The sequence below is a fragment of the Heterodontus francisci genome, chromosome 35 (assembly GCF_036365525.1).
Source record: "Heterodontus francisci isolate sHetFra1 chromosome 35, sHetFra1.hap1, whole genome shotgun sequence".
Classification (NCBI taxonomy): domain Eukaryota; kingdom Metazoa; phylum Chordata; class Chondrichthyes; order Heterodontiformes; family Heterodontidae; genus Heterodontus; species Heterodontus francisci.
In genome coordinates, this window is record NC_090405.1 from 48,724,627 (window position 1) to 48,742,600 (window position 17,974).

At 40.2% G+C, this 17,974-nt stretch overlaps 1 protein-coding gene across 1 annotated transcript in view; it reads right to left on the reverse strand.

The window, feature by feature from the left end:
* The window catches only part of etfa (electron transfer flavoprotein subunit alpha), a 50,710-nt gene that overhangs the window by 16,151 nt on the left and 16,585 nt on the right, over positions 1 to 17,974 (reverse strand). The window contains exons 7-10 of the mRNA XM_068015508.1: positions 17,172 to 17,273; positions 15,639 to 15,707; positions 14,286 to 14,368; positions 44 to 109 (exon numbers count right to left, since the gene is read on the reverse strand). Coding sequence (XP_067871609.1) covers positions 44 to 109; positions 14,286 to 14,368; positions 15,639 to 15,707; positions 17,172 to 17,273 — 320 coding nt within the window. The remainder of the gene's footprint in view (positions 1 to 43; positions 110 to 14,285; positions 14,369 to 15,638; positions 15,708 to 17,171; positions 17,274 to 17,974) is intronic.

Sequence of the window (17,974 nt, forward strand, 5' to 3'; positions counted from 1 at the left end):
CCAAGAACAGCCATTAAAAGTGCACAGCTTCTGTTTAAAATACCTTGCTGTCCTTCATTCCTGCCAGGTGCTGTATTGCTCCCGAAATTCCAACAGCAATATATAGCTCCTACAAAGTTTAAAAAAAGAAAGAAAGAAAATGTTTGTTAGAGAGCAAAATGTAAGACAAGTGTCAAAGGCATTGATCCTTGATCTTTACAACTATTTCTAAAGTCACTAAGTATTGGGCATGGATTCTACACCACAGAACAGGTTACAACCACCCGATTACAACCACCCCAATGTGCCCCTGCAATTCTGGCCTCTTGTGTATCCATGATTTCCTTCACTCCGCCATTGGCAGCTATGCCTCGGCCCCAAGCTCTGAAAATCCCTCCCTAACCCTTTCCGCCCCTCTCTCCTCCTTTAAGTCACCCCTTAAAATCTCTCTCATTGACCAGCTTTTGGTCACCTGTCCTAATGTCCTCTTGTGCGGCTCAGTGTGAAGTGCATTGGATGTTTCATAACATTAAAGGCTCTATATAAAAGCAAGTTATTGTTAAATTATTCCCTATCTTGTCAATTAAATGAAAAGCTAAGATTCAAATGGTTAATAAAATGTGCCAATTTCTCTAGCATCTATCCATCAACCTGCCTTCTAGGATTGAACAAACACAGAAAAGCTGAAAGTAAATTACACAAAATGATTCCTGGTAGGGCAGCTTTACATTAATGACAAAAGAGCCAAACGCTGCTTTAAAATAAATTACAAAGTTCAGACTTGCATTACCCTAGTCAACAAGATGGGATATTTAAATCAGATACAGAGGTTTCAGCTACCACATAATGTCTGACGTACTGAGCTTTTAAAGTCAAAAGGTGGTGTTTGGTGACCAAGCTGGTGAAAATTGCCGACTTAGCATGCATTAGAAATCTGGTCCAAATATAACTATTCAACTGTAAAAGACATATAATTTTAGTTAAGACTGTAGTATGTAATTGCTTATAAATGCATAAAAAATTAGGGTTTGCTGTCTTGATAATTTTTATTAAACCACACATTCATTTAATTATAGAATCATAGATGCACAGGAGGTGGCCATTCAGTCCATCATGTATGTGCCAGCTGTCTGAAAGAGCTATGCAATCACCTGCCTACTCGTTCACATGGCCTGCAATTTTTCTTTTCTTTTCAAGTATTTCTTCAAATCCCCTTTGAAAGTTGTTATTGAATCGGCTTCCACTGCCCTTTCAGGCAGCACATTCCGGATCGTAACTTGCTGAGCACAAAAAAAAATTTTCATCTCCCATCGGCCCTCCCCCGACCACCACCCCCCCCCAACCCCGCACCCTGGCCTTTTTTCCAATCGTCTTAAATCTGTACCCTCTGGTTACTGAGCCACCTGCCAGTGGAAATGATGCCTCCCTTATCTACTCGATCAAAACTCCCCAGAAAAACCACATGGTACTTTTCTGCTGAAGTCATTACATTCCACGAAAATTGAACTAAATTTGCATTTAAAGACAAGTTATGTGAACAGTAAGCTTTATAACAATCCAAACTATGATCTAGAATTGAAAATATTAACGAAATCAGAATTTTGCATTATGAAATGCGTAATGCAGAAAATCTTGTTCCGCATTTTTCCCTTTTAAAAAATGTTCTTAAAACAATAAATGGAGAGTTAAAACAATTATATCACGTTAAGTGCTTTTGAATTAAAAACAAACATATTGTGGTCGAAGGAAAGAATGTGTTCAGCCGGAAACAATGCTGCATTATTTGACCACCAGCTATTGAGAATGCTTTTAACCATCACCACAGATGGAAAATACAAAATCCCATTGTAGACAGCTCGTCTGAATTGTGCAAGTTTCCCACTCTTCATTTTGTTTTAGATTTCCTTGCTTGCTTGAAGGTTCAGTGTTCAGTCTTTACCAATCCCTCGACACCCATCCTGGCCTCTCCAGTTGAATCAATGTTCTGTGCTCCTCCAAAAGCTCAAATGAATTTATCCATCGAGTATCTGACTCATTCAGACCAAGAATGTTGGAACCCCTGAGCTGCACTGAGATAATGAATCTCAGTCTGAACAAAGGTAGGTGTAAAAAAATTGGCTCCAGCATTCCAGATTAGGGAGGGAATTGGGGGGGGGGGGTGGCCTGGTCAGAGGCCCAGCTCACAATGCTTCAAGCACATGTGGACCACTGAGATTGGGCGTTGTTGAGAGGTTGAATTCCCAGCTGACACTTTTGTGCATTATAATGGCCATGGTTCTGGGGAGAGCAGGTACCTGATCATGTGTGTCCCAACAAGCAATAGGTGCTGTCCAACCTCTTTTGTCACTTGTTCTCAAGTTTTATAGCTGCCATGTGTGCACAAAAGTAAAACCAAAGATACAACCCTTGGGTTGTACTAAACCATACAGACCAGGGGCAGCATCTTCAATTGCTGGTTTCGGATGGGTAGTGGTTGGGTTGTTACAATTAGCTCCATACCACGAGCTGCACACGGAGAGAAGAGGGATTGTGGTGGGAAACAGCTGGTCATTCTAAGATGTCTTGACGGCAAATAGATATGGGTATTGCTTGAGGACCGGTTTGGATTGGACTATGATGCTATCGTTACTCCCTACAGTTAAATAACTTGCTGGCATTCACTGTCATGGTTCATCCATGAAAAAGAGCCACCTCAGTGAGATAGCAGAGAATGCTGCATGACTGGTGAGTGAGCATCCTCAGGCAATGAAGAGCAAAATGGTATAAATTCAGAGAAAGGAAGGAGTACACCATTATTTTATCTCCATGTTACCGACCTTGCTTTTTCAGTAATTTCAGACATTTCAATAAATATCCAATTACAACTCAGTTTGTTCCTCCAGGGTTCCATACATTTGTCATATACGGGCATATTGAGTGTAAGTCTCTTCAGAAGGCAGATGCAAATGTCAGCCATCCACACTTGTTTTAATTTGCAACTAATCACAAATTCCTTAAATCCATGAACAGAACAACAATTTAAACTTGGCATCAGATTATATTGCAAACTACTTACAAGATTCTCAGCACATCCCAAGGTGCTACACAGGAACATTATAAAACCAATTATGACACGGAGCCATATAAGGAGATATTAGGTCAGATGACCAAAGGTTTGGTTAAAAAGGCAGGTTTTAAGGAATGTCTTAAAAGGAGAAAATAGAGATGGAAAGTGTAGGGAGCGTATTCCAGAGCTTAGGGCCTAGGCAACTGAAGGCGTGGCCACCAATGGTGAAGCAACTAAAATCGGGGATGCTCCAGAATCCAGAATTAGAGGAGCACAAAAGTCTCGGAGGGTTGTGGGGCTGGAGGAAACAGGGAAAGGCGAGGCCTTGGACGGATTTGAGAACAAAGATGAGAATTTTAACATCAAGATGTTCCTTGACCGAGCAGCAATGTAGGTCAGTGAACACATGGGTGATATGGGTTTGGGACTTGGTAGGAGTTAAATCATGGGCAGCAGAGTTTTGGATGATCTCAAGTTTATGAAGTGTAGAATATGGGAGACCAGCCAGGAGTGCGTTGGAATAGTTAAGTCTAGAGATAACGAAGGCATGAATGAAGTTTTCAACAGCAGAGGAACTGAATCGGGCAAAGAAGGGTGATATTACGGAGGTAGAAATAGGTGGTCTGAGTGATGGCAGAGAGTGAGGTTGGAAGCTCATCTCGGGGTCAAACCAAGGTTGCGAATAGACTGGCTTAATCTTAGAATGTTGCCAGGGAGAGGGATGGGAAAAGAGCTTGGAGCAGGGACAGAAAACAACAGCCTCAGTCTTCCCAATAACCAGTGAAAATGTACAACAAAAGCATGTGGAGGTAGAATTCCAACAGTTCCAGGTATCAGAATTCTTCAAAAACATTGTCTCAATTTATTTTTGACTCTATTAAGACATCTCCAAACTTCCCCACTGTTGGTTCAGCTATGTGAGTTATAACAGACAGATGTTTTATGGACTGTGTGCTACACATGGAGGCAAGACTCGAGGCAGTTATTTATTAAAAGCAAATTCCCAGGCAAATTTCACATGATTTTTATATTACAAAAACATGTTGAAAGAGAGTTTAATGTACCATATTAGGATGAGTGGCCAGTCCTTTCATGAAAGCAGAGGACAAAGTGGCAAGGATAAACAGATTTTTTTTTAAAATAGATGTACTTCAGACAATCTGTCCAAGCTACTGTTTACATGAAACAGGATACATTAAACATATGCTTTGGTAGATGGGGTTGGGTGTGTAAGACATACATTGACAAACGATAAGTAATGCGGACTCACCAGCTTGCTCCCTTATTAGTGACTGTACATGAAGACGGTATTTGGACACGAGAAACACTAAATCAACTTCCGAAAGAGCTTCTTTACAACTACTGGGAGTGCTTCAGAATTCTGTCCCTTATGTTATCATAAAAGAACGAACACAAGACAATTGTTGTGATACACATTCAAAGTTACCTTCTTAACTAAATGATACATGAGAGGATAGGCCAATTTTTGAATCAGAGAATTAGAGGGTGAAGAAAAGAAAACACACTACGTTAAACGCATCAAGTTATCCTTATACTAAGTTGCACTAATGAGCTTTCTATTGTTGTTTGAACAAGTTGTTAGGCATATTTATATTCAGTTAGATGAAAGCAGATGGATAGAATATGGAACATGAGCAGATCGGCACTTATTCCATCCCATTCTTATGAAGATTTTCTCCAGCTTTGATCAAGGAGACCATGTAATTACCCCTAAGATGAGCGCTTAGGGTGTCTGCTGGAGTAAGAGGCCCCGCACTGTTTCCATCGGACCCCCAGGGAGCAGCACATAAATTGCTCTCAGCTAAATGCACTCACACATGAATATTTCAGTACGATTTAATGTTTCTGCACAAATCCCACAGGAGCAGAGCATCAATTTGTGAACAGAGCTCTCGTAGAGTTAAAAGCTAGACCAAATACTGCAGTATCAAAAAGTCTGTCAATCTAGTGGGAATTTGTTTTTTTTTAGAAAAAGCAGGAGGTAGTGGAGAAGGTAGCCGTTAAGAATCCCAGCTGCATACAAACAAACACTCAAAAGTTTTCGGCGGAACAACTCCCAGGCATGACTGAATAATTTTGTTTTTTTAATAAAAGAACATGGAAAGCAAAAACGATTTACCAAGCTTGACCAGTATCCCCAAAGCTACCTGCACTTGCCAGTGATTCCACTTTATTTATTCAGCTGTTTTCTTGTACAGAAACACATACACAGAGAGCTGCCCTGCTAACCAAAGACCTAAAAGTGTTTCAAAAACTAGCATGACCCTCCAATGAGCATTGTTTTAGGTGTTAGAGCACAAGATATTGACTAGGTACTCAGGCTGGAATAAAGATATTAACTCAGACATGTTCACACCCTGCAGGTGCATGGCCATTCTTAAACCAGTATACTGTGCCACATGATTGCCTACCATAAGCCATCTATTACTTCAAATCATTTGAGCACTCAATCTTTTCCCAATTTGCACTATACAAAATCTTGTTTACAGATGACAATCCAGAGGATTTTGGGAGGCCCCCACCCCGCCCCACAACCAATGGCTTAGCAACCTGCCATGTCCAACTGTGACACTCCCACAGTTCAACAGCCAAGACACACTGTCTAGGCTCATGAAAAAAAAACTTGCCTCTGCTTGAAGTATATTTGTAGAGACTCTACAGCACAGAAATAGACCATTCAGCCCAACCAGTCTATGACAGTCTCAACTCAGTTTTCGTGGTTGTGGATCCAAGGTATAAAACTGCCCCCTAAAATTTAGCATGATTTCGCAAAAAGCATCCTTAATGTTGCCAGGCTGAAGAAACAAATATCTCTCACAACCACTGCAGGAGGTGCTCTAAGGGTAGGACAGAGATTTACACTATGTTGAACCAATGAACCGACCCAGGAGTCCTCAACACTGGGATCAAAATTGAGCATTAGAAGGAACTTTAATTTATATAACATCTTTCACGACCTCAGGAGTTCAACAGTGCTTAACAGCCAAAGAAGCACTTTTGAAATGTAGTCACTGCTGGAATGTAGGAAACTCATCAGCAAGCTCCCACAAACATCAATTAAATAAACGACTAGATAATCTGTTATAGGGATGTTGGCTGAGGGATAAATATTGGCCAGGACACCAGGGAAAACACTGCAATCATCTTTGTAATTGTGCCATGGAACTATCTTTGTGTCTGCTATGCATTGGCTAGTGCACAATTATTGAGCCCTGAATCATTGGGGTTTGCTGCACCCTGTATTCAACAGGAAAATCTAAATAAAATTATATAAGATTAGTAATAGAGTTAAAAATATAACGAAAAAGCTCCTTTCCCCCCACCAAAACTTGGAAGTCTATATTGTCAGTGGTTCACATTGTGGGGTTTAAATACCATATGGATGTGGAAATGATGTTTCCCCTTGTGGGGGAATCTCAAACTAGGGGTCTGTTTAAAAATAAGACAGATGAGGAGAAATTTTTTTCTCTCAGAGGGTCATGAGTCTTTGGAATTCTCTTCCTCAAAAGGCAGTGGAAGTAGAGTCTTTGAATCTATTTAAGGCAGAGGTAGATAGATTCTTGATAAGCAAGGGGGTGGAAGGTTATTGGCGGTAGGTGGAAATGTGGAGTAATCAGTCCAGCCATGAACTTATCGAATGGCGGAGCAGGCTTGAGGGGTCAAGTGGCCCTCTCCTGCTCCTAATTCATATGTTTGTATGTTCATATGGATGCCCTGCTCTGATTTCTGAGCTGCTTTCTTACTAAGAAAGATGGAAATCCTTTTCCTCAACCAGTATATGAATTCTTCCCTTAGTTCTTTGCATCACTCTTGGTATTATCTTCTCTCTGACTCACTGGGCACCTCCCAAATTCATGAGTTCACCTGGAACGTTGGAATTGATGGGCAAAATGACCCAAGTCATCTAGCTCACCTTCTACGATCATGGTGGTCGCATGATGTAACAACAAAAATAATGGAGTTGTTGACTAAACACAGAAATCAATCTCCATCAATTAGTCTATAACACACCCAGACATAAGGTGAGGTAAAATGGAATGCTTTGGGAATCATAGGTTCAAAGTTACCTGCTCCTCCCAAGGCTGACACACATACCACATTACTCATAATTAATCATGTACTGTCTCTCAAAATATTACTTCTATTTGAGTAAGAATATATCCATTTGGATTTGACTTACATTGTCATAAATTTGACTGATGTTTTTCTATCTCATTTCTGTACAAAAAATAGCACCAGATAGGATTTCCAGCTGCACAATGTAATATAGGAAGAAAGTTTGATGTTGTGAAAATTTTTACCCTATTCCCTTGGGACATTGCTCTTAGACATTCAGTAACCATTTGCACCTCCACTGAACCCATCTCGTTTCCACATTTAACACATTATCACCTCCTTTTGCTTTTTAATTGTCCAATCATTCCTGCCACCACCTTAACGCAGATCTCTCCCTTGTTCATTCCTCACCCCGTCATCTTTCTCTAATTGTTCCTCTCCAACATCTACCGGTTCTGATGAAAGGAGTCAACATTTCACGTCGATGACCTTCTTTCTCTCTGTAGATGCTGCCCGGCCTGCTGAGTGTTTCAAGCGTTTTCTTTTTCATTTCTATCTCCTTGGCCAAATTCCAGAGCAGCTGAGTCAGTGGGTGGGTCCATGTCACATCTATATACTCCAACATGCTTCAGAGATCTCAAGTTATTTGATCACAAGATCGACTCAAAAGGTGTTTCTTCACTTCACCCCTCACCCCCCACCCCCGATGAAGTGCACTTCTTATGCTTCCCTATGTCTACCCAAAAGTATAAAAACAGGTCACATTTTAAAGACTTGTATTAGTTAGACACATTGCAAACAGTTCATATAACCTTAAAGTTTAATTTCTAATGTCCTATTAATGTATTTAACCTTTAAGCTAACATATTGTAGGGGTGAACAGTGGTCAGGCCAGTTAGCCTAACATCTGTTATTGGGAAAATGCTGGAATCCATCATTACAGACATTTAGAAAATCATAATACGACCATACAGAGTCAACATGGTTTTATGAAAGTGAAATCATGTCTGATAAATTTATTAAAGCTCTTTGAGAATGTAATAGTTTAGTTTAGAGATACAGCAGTGAAACAGGCCCTTCGGCCCACCGAGTCTGTGCCGACCATCAACCACCCATTTATACTAATCCTACACTAATCCCATATTCCTACCACATCCCCACCTGTCCCTATATTTCCCTACCACCTACCTATACTAGGGGCAATTTATAATGGCCAATTTACCTACCAACCTGCAAGTCTTTTGGCTTGTGGGAGGAAACCGGAGCACCCGGAGAAAACCCACGCAGACCCAGGGAGAACTCCACACAGGCAGTACCCAGAATTGAACCCGGGTCGCTGGAGCTGTGAGGCTGCGGTGCTAACCACTGCGCCACTGTGCCGCCTCATTTGTGATCAAATGAGCAGGGTGAGCAAAGGGGAACCAGTAGATATAGTGTATTTGAATGTCAAAAAGATATTTAATAAGGTACCACATAAAAGGTTACTACACAAACCAGCAGCTCATGGTATTGGGGGTAAAATATTAGCATGGATAGAGGTTTGGCTAACTAACAGAGAGTCGGGATAAATGGATCATTTTCAGGTTGGCAAACTGTAACTAGTGGAGTGCCACATTAGTCCTAGGGCCTCAACTGTTTACAATCTATATCAATGACTTGGATGAAGGGAACGAGTGTATTGCAGACAAATTTGCTGACAATACAAAGATAGGTGGGAAAGCAAGTTGTGAGGATGACAGATTCTGCAAAGGTATATAGATTGGTTAAGTGGCAGATGGTAAAAATTAGGCAGATGGATTATAATGTGGGAAAATCTGAGGTTATCCACTTTTGTGGGAAGAATAGAAAAGTAAAATATTTAAAATGGAGAGGGACTGCAGAATGCTACAGTACAGAAGGGTCTGGGTGTCCTCAGACATGAATGACAAAATGTTAGCACGCAGGTAATTAGGAAGGCAAATGGAATGTTGGCCTTTAATGCAAGGGGGATGGAATATAAAAGTAGGGGAGTCATGCTACAACTGTAAAGGTGAGACTGTACCGAGAGTACTGCATACAGTTTTGTCTTATTTAAGGAGGGATATACTTGCATTGGAGGCAGTTTCGAGAAGATTCACTAGGTTGATTCTTGGGACGAAAGGTTTACTTATGAGGAAAAGTTGAGCAGGTTGGGCTTATACTCATTGGAGTTTAGTAGCATGATATGTGATCTTATTGAAACATACAAGGTTCTGAGGGGGCTTGACAGGGAAGATGCTGATGGGATGTTGCCCTTCATGAGGAAATGTAGAACCAGGGGATAGAGTTTCAGAATAAGGGGGTCACCCATTTAAGATGGAAATGATGAGGAATTTCTTCTCTCAGAGGGTCATTAATCTTTGGAATTCTTTACACCAGCAGGAGATGGAGGCTGGATCATTGTCTAACTCAGCCTTGAATATATCCAGATCTTTGATGTACAAGGGAGTAAAGAGTCATTGAGGGTGGGGTGGAGTGATTGGTGGGGGGGGGGGGGGGGGGTGAAGAGCGTGGTGCGGGCTGGTAAGTGAAGTTGAGGCCATGATCTTAACGAATGGTGCAGCAGGCTTGAGGGGCCAAATGGTCTGCTCCTGCTCCTATTTCTTAGGTTGAAATCTGAAGTAATGGCAGAGAGAATGGACTTCGCTGGTACTTCCACCTTAAAGGCAACTTGATCAGAGCGGAGAGTTTATTTTAGTGTATGCTTTCAAGTTTTGTGGAGCTGTATTAAAGGCAGAGGAAATGTGGAAGGAACTTGGCAAAAAAGTCTGGGAAAGGTGAGAGATTTAAGCTATTGAGGGTTGGGCAGGAAAAGAATAGTACTTCCACAATTTAGTTTCATATGTCCAAGTTCTGAAGTGGAACTTGAGCCCACAAGCTGATGGCAGATGCAATACTACAAACTGAGTAAAGAGGATACTATCCATCTAGGGCTGGAAAATACAAGCAGTTTCAACTTAATGTAGAGCAAAGGATTTTGTGGTCTGGAGGATTTAAAAACACATTTTCAGAGACTCATTCACCACAGACAGAGGTTAGTAGCCTTAAAAAAACAGGTAAACATTCTTTCATCAACGTGGTGCATTTTTTGCATCTTCATATTAGTCAGGACTAAGTGTTGCTTTAGAATTTATACACGATCAAAGGTCCCAGATGGAAAGACTGCATCCTGAGATTCGGCTTCTCAAGATTCAAGAGAAGGCCTTGCATTCACAAAATATATAATTTCTAAGGAAGGGAGTGTTTTCTAATGCTCAATTTATCCTGCCAATGGAAGGTTAAATCTTTATTGCTGACTGCACGTTAATGGTTCTAACGGACTCTGAAGAGAGTCCTAAAGTGGTTTAATCGTTCTATAAGGTCGAGAATTATTTTTTTCCTCATGGTACTAACCCAAGGGTGATCAGTCCTCTTATTCTTAGCAACATATTATATGCTATTTATTCTAAGTAGCTGTATCGGAATGAATCTATCATTATGAAATTTACACATGTATTGGTTTATAGTTGTAAAGGCTGTAATGGATATTATATGGGAAGCACTGTATCCATCAGTCAGTGACAGTAAATATAACATCCACCAGTATGTAGCTACAATTAATGGTACACCACAACACTTTCTAGAATTGATTCAAATCCCACTTCAGACTAATTAGTATCCAGTTTCTAATAAGCAGGGTTTGCAACCCTGGGAAGGAAAGTTAAGTGACCAAAAGAAAGTGTAGATAAGGGGTTGGAGAGAGAAAAAGCCCTTTCACTTTGGAGTCAATCACTTCTGCTTCAATAATCTCTCGTCATCCTACAAGCAGGCAGTGAAAACATTCTGATCAGTGTGAAGACCTCCTTCCTGTGAGCAAATCATGGATTTGGAAGTTGCACACTTCACCGACTGGCAATTATTGAAAACGGAACCGTGTATATCCCAGTGTTGTCCAATAGATTAGCTCCGCACATGTGGCTAATTGGGAATCTAAATGTGGCTAATTATATTTCTGATTAGTAAATAAAAATGAGCAAAAAACATCACTGTTGGACATCAGATCTGAATATTCAATACGCACAACATACATTTGTGTACTTAAACCTTCTTGTGTATTTTTTGGTAAATGGCAGTGTGCGAGTGTTTGTCATCCTGAGTGCTTTACTTCCTTGATTACTGAATGGTCTAACCTAGAAAAGTTATATAACAGTATATAGCCTTGGTGAGTTGCTGCAGTGCATCTTGTAGATGGTACACACTGCTGCCACTGTGCGTTGGTGGTGGAAGGAGTGAATATTGAGGGTGGTGGATGAGGTGCCAATCAAGCAGGCTGCTTTGTCCTGGATAGTGTCGAGCTTCTTGAATGTTGCTGGAGCTGCACTCATCCAGGCAAGTGGGAAGTATTCCATCATACTCCTGACTTGCGCCTTGTAGATGATGGACAGGCATTGGGGAGTCAGGAGGTGAGTTACTCGCCACAGAATTCCCAGCCTCTGACCTGCTCTTGTAGCCATAGTGTTTATGTAGCTGGTCCAGTTCAGTTTCTCGTCAATGGTAACCCCCAGGATGTTGATAGTGCGGGTTTCAGCGATGGTACTGCCATTGATCATCAAGGGGAGATGGTTAGATTCTCTGTTGTTGGAGATGGTCATTGCCTGGCACTTGTGTGGCGCGAATGTTACTTGCCACTCATCAGCCCAAGCCTGGATGTTGTCCAGGTCTTGCTGGACATGGACATGGACTGCTTCAATCATATGCAGCTTTACCTCAGACTGCTAGTTAAACCCATGTCATGCATCTTGCTAGGCAAAGGAAAAAAAAGTCAGCAGAATCATATTCAAATTATACGCAAAAAGTAAATCCAGAGAGAAACATAATAGCACTTATACCATGCTTTGTGGGGCACTTCTGTGTATAGAGGCTGCCTCTATTCTCAGGGCACATTATTTAAGTGCACTTATGGGTCTCACTAACCATTGAGAGCTTTAGCTGAGCCACAGAGAACATATACAGGTCTTCTTAGTCAAACTTTGTAATGTCCAGCATCCTTTAATGGAAGCTTAAATGAAGGATTTTTTTTTTAAAAAAGCATCGCCAGCAGAATGCTAAACAATTAACCCTTTGAGTGCATGCACATTTTGCAACTAGTATCAAAGGAGCATTAATCTACAGTCACTAATCTAAATTATACTAAGTTTGAACTGCTGCCATGAGCAAGGTTACCAAATACTGATAAAGTTATTCCACTAATGTAAATAGTACAAATCACCATGATGTTAGACACCGATAAACTCATTATTTCCAGCAGACTTCATTTTTTCATGGTGCACTGAAGTGTTTTATATTGTTTGTCATCGATTTAGAACAAATTTTGATGTTGCACCCCAAAAAGAATCTTTAAATATTAGCAGTTTAGCAAACAAAAATGTAATTTAAAAAATTAATTTTGTTTGAGCTCTACTGCTAAAATAAATGCTTCCATATTCTTTCCCGGCTGTCAAACACAACACACCACACAGCTATATATTTTTTTTAAATTGAGAAATGATATTCAAACTCAATTCCTAAATGTAAGTAAATTGACCCTTAACTTCAGGTTAACTATGTACCTCAAACTGACTTTCAACACCACGGTTCTCTCAATATCCAAGTTCCCTTGCTTTTATCCATTATTAAAAGCATGATTTTAAGATGTATTATATGCTCAACATCTCTTTGAAACGAAGCCAAAAAGAACTGTTGTAACAAATAGCATTCATTATAGCAAGAATCTAACTGTATTGCTCATTAAAAGTTAGGGAATCGAGCCTCAAACAATCAGATCTGTGCACTCAATGTTTTTAAAGGATTAAATACTTGTAATGTATTCAGCAAACAGCAGGGGGGAAAAAAACACAAGTTTGGAAATATATATTAGCGCAGAGCTGCTACATTACAGTTACATTTGACAAGATTAGCGACTGCTCAAAAACACAAAACAGAGAGGATTTGAAAAGGAAGTACCAGACTCAGTAGCCAATCTGTCAAATTTTCAAGGAGGCTTCAATTCAAACTGGGAGCCTCATGACCATTGTGCATTAACGGAACCTTTGCATTCTAGTCATGTTTGCGGGAACACACTTGAATGAAACATTTTACCATCAACCTTTAGGGAATTAAAATCCCAAATCAAAATACCCATGTGCATAAAGGCAGAATTTTCCTGTGCATTAAACTCTTCGCAGTGTGTACATTTATCATTAAATTAGCAAATGACAGCAGAGTCCACACAACTAATTAGTTTTGTATCCCCCCCCCCCACCCCCCTCAAGGCAAATACTTGGCTTTAAATACACTGGAATTTGTTTAGCTCATTCCCTTAAATCATTCATGTTTAATTGTGTTTGTTGGTCGCAAATAAATTTATAATTCAACACTGAAGAATTACAAGTTTAAAAAATCAGTATATGCTGCAAAGTTACTGTAATGTTAGTACAAAGAAATGGAAAACAGATACTGGACGCTATTAACTTAAAAATGGTTAGGGAAGTCTATATTAACCAATCCTATTTAAAGCATGGTTTAAGGTACTTTTGCACTGCCTGCATGGATCCTTGAAGAGAAATGCCCAAACTGAAGAATCACCCCACACTGCTCTCTTCCGTTTATTTCACACAATATTGCCTTTTTTTTTCCCTGCCAGAAGTCCAAGAGCCACAAATCCCACCAGCAAAAGGGCGCAGATCCTCCAGTTAAATAATTAACTAGAAAGCTAACAGCTTGAGATTCAACAGTGTGTTGTTTGCTACTCAAGTCAGGACTCCAGAGTTTATCGCGTTCTTTGTATCAGAGTGTCAGCGCCTGAAGTGCCAGGTGTGACTGCCTTATCCAGTGTAAATACACCTTTAAATCAGCCCAATGATTTGTACGACTTCAGGCACCTTAGCATAATAAGCTATCATTTAACAAAGGAAAATCCTTTTGTCCATTAATACAGGTGTGAATTCGGAACCAGATTTATATGCATGAAGCCAGTGAGAAGTGTATACACACATTTGATTTAAAGTGGGTTTTAATGTTGGTTTATTAGGACACTAACCTTGTCGTCAATACTTTCTCAGCAAGTTATTAACCTATACTTCGTCTGCAGGTCCATCGCCCTACCAAGAGTTAAAACCATTTAATGGATCCCAACTATTGTACTTACAGGTGCGACAATCTTTCCAGTCTGTCCAACTTGCAAATCATTTGGTACAAATCCTGCATCCACTGCTGCTCGAGAAGCACCAACTGTAACAAATGTGAAAAATATTAATGAGGTTTTTTCTCAGACCTTGCAGGAAATTTTAACGCGGTGACCAGACGATTAAAATACTCCCAAAATTCACTATAGGCTCATAGAAAGATCTTTTATAAATGAGAAATCAAGGTTCAAAATTGTAGCCGTATCAAAATTGCAACTTTTCCAACAAAAACTGGAATTGAATTCAAAGCAAACTCCAATTCAAATTTTATTTTTTTAAAAGATTGGCTTATGACTTTAGCGCTGGGTATTTTCTATTAAATGTTTGGGTAGCATCCTCTTATAAAGTGTTAACTGTGGGCTCAATGCAGAATACGTACTACAGAATGCTTATAACACAAGATGACAGAACATCTCAGCAGAACTTTTAAAATATAAATACTAGACAATCTCCTATGGAGCAGTACACGAGGCATTAAGGTGAAGTGTTATTTTCAAGTGGAACAAGATTAGAGGGCAGGTGGGGGGGGGGGGGGGGTGATAACTGAAGCAGGGTATGCAGACATAAACCAGTCCCAGTTGTCACACCTTTCTTCTTTAGGTTTTTCCATTAAAAATTCCTGAGTCCACATTTATAATGGAAATTGCCTGTACAGATTTGACACACTGCAGTTATGCTCTATTGCTAGAGGCCCTGCGGACCTCTACTGGCAAGAGAATGTAATTACAGCCTGACAAATTTACTTCGATTATTGCTGCATTTCAAATGGGAACTGAGTTTATAATGGAAAACGTAGACAGGAAGTGCACAAAGACAAAAGATTGATAAAATAATTATTAGATAGATATATTAAATTAGGCTAATCCAAAACAAAAAAAAAAGAAAATGGGTAAGCCTCATGGTGCAGTAATTGGCACTCCAATGACATGAGCCAGCACAAGCCGCAGGCTGGGTTGTGCCCTTTTGTAGGCTAAGTAGCCATGTTAGTACGGCCATATGGCTTATCCTCTCAACCAGAAAATGATGCAAAACACTGTTGTAAGAGGGAGGAGTGTAGCTGTCCTCCTCGCTTGAACCTATGTACAATAGCAATTGTCATCAGGAGCACATAAGGGATTACCGGAGCATCACCCAATTATACTTTTTCCCAATAAAGTTCCGATTGTGAAAAAAAAAAGCATCGAACAAATAAAAGGTGCACTTTTACCTGATAATTTCAGAACACTACACCTTGGACCATCAGTAACTACCATTAATGGCAAATTACATTCACCTAACAAAAGGAGGATGAAAGGGCTGTCAAACAAAGCACCCACCTGCAGCATGCAATTTATCTGCAAGGTCATACAATAACTTGAAGTTGTCTCCACTCTTTAGTCCACGGCCTAGTAAACATTAAGGCAATAATATCAAGTAGTGAATACAAACAAATAGTGACCAACACAGAGTTGCTATTAGGCTTTCATTTACTGGCCTTGGTGCAAGACGGATAAGCAATCCAGAGACTTTTGTCCAGTTTACACAATTCCTGGCTACCCTGAGTGGATTAAGGGTGAACTGCATAGTGTGGATCTGGAGTCTCATGCACACTAGACCGGGTGGGGAGGTGATAACTTCTCCTCCCTGAAAGACATTACTGAACAGTTTGGGGTTTTACAACAATCCAGCAGCTTTCATGTTCATTTTCTTTCCGATGCTCGGCCACAAATTACTAGTTACTGAATTCAATTTCACAACTTGCCATAGTGAATTCATGGCCTCCAGGTGCTTGCCCAGAACCATAACCGATAGGCTGCCATTTCCTTAGTGCTGTGAAACTGAATTCAAGTAACCTGATAGCTAGTGGGCTAGTATCAGAAATGATGACCATGCAAGTTATTGGATTGTCAGCAAAAAATAATTGATTCACAAGATCCTTGAGGAAAAGCAACTTTCCATGCCTGCCTGATCTGGCCTTTACATGACTCTGGTCCCACACTATGTCTTTGACACTTGACACTCTCTGAAGCAGCCTAGTAAGCCACTCAGTTGTTAAAGGAACTGTTAAAGGAATTTCATAAGTGATAGAAACGAAAAACACCAAAATATACATTTAATTCCAAAGAAATTTTGCCCCAAAATCATTCCAACCCACTTACTCATTTGATATAAAAATAGAAAGTGCTGGAAATATTCAGCTGGTTAGACAGCGGAGAGAGAAAGAAGGTTCATTGACCTGAAACATTAACTCTGTTTCTCTCTACACAGATGCTGCTCGAGTTGCTGAGTGTTTGCAGCCTTTTCTGTTTTAATTTCCAATTTCCAGCATGTGCAGTATTTTACTTTTGTCCACTTACCCATTTATTATTTTGCAGAGAAATGAATGACAGAGAAGGAATGAATACAGATTATATTTAAATGCTCTTTGTTCATATTAACTTATTTAAATCAAATTATTTTCCCAACAGCACAACCTTGTTCTCTGAGATTTGAGCCCTTAGCTGAGCTGGCGTCAAACCAAAGGCTCTCTCATTAGACATGGTCTATTCCACAATTGGGAAAATGGAGCTAGGCAATGGGGGAGGTGGGGAAGAAGCAGAAAATCTGTAATGGTAAACAGAAACAGCCCCTAATACAATAGCTTTGGTTTTCCCAATGTTTCATGCAGATTTATAGATCACAAAAGATTTCTGTTGGTATATCACAACATGAAAGACAAATCCAATGTTAGCTCTTGTAACTTGCGTTACAAGAAACCCTGGACTTCATTACAAGGTTGTAACTTATTCTGACCCATCCCCTAGTTGGGTAATAAATGTAATGAATACATTTCAAAGATTAAAATATTACATACTACATCAGCTACTTACCCCCAGATATAACAACTTTGGCACTGGTCAACTCTGGACGGTCACTTTTGGTCAGGTTTTGTCCGATCCATTCAGACACACCAGCTCCAGACGGGGATGAAACTAATCATAGAAATAAGGTGACTTTTAGAAAGGATAGAGTATCCACTGTGCAATACATAAGAAATCATCTTTATAGGAAAACAACTTTGTTGGGAGATAGTCTGACCAAAGCACACAGAAAGCAACTGTTATTTACCCAAAATAAACTTTGTGCATTGAAACAATGCCTTTCATGTCCTTAAAACACCCTGAAGCTTTTCACAACCAATTGCTTTTGAAGTGTCATTATTGTTGTGGAGGGAAACACAGCAGCCATTTTGCACACAGCAAGACCCCTCAAACAGAAAATTAGATAAATGCCAGGATAATATGTTTTGCTGGCATTGGTTGAGGAATGGAGGTTGGCCAGAAGAAATCCTAGCTCTTCAAACAAGAGCACGGGATCTTCCATGTTCATGGAACAATGACCTCGGCTTACTTTCTCCTCCAAAAGACCCAACCTCCCACGATGCAGTCCTCTCTCATTACTGCACTGAAGCGGCAGCCCAGATTCTGTGCTCAAATCTTGGAGCTGGGCTTGAACTTCTGACTCAGAAATGAGATTGGTGTGACTGTACCAAGCTACCACTCGTAAAGATGTAAAGGCAGAGCTAGTAAATACTGTAACTGTCCTCTCCCAACAGTGACTGACTTACCATATGAAAAGGATGGAACTTTTAGTTAATAGAGGCTTTTGCACATCAGGGCCGAAGGGCCTGTTC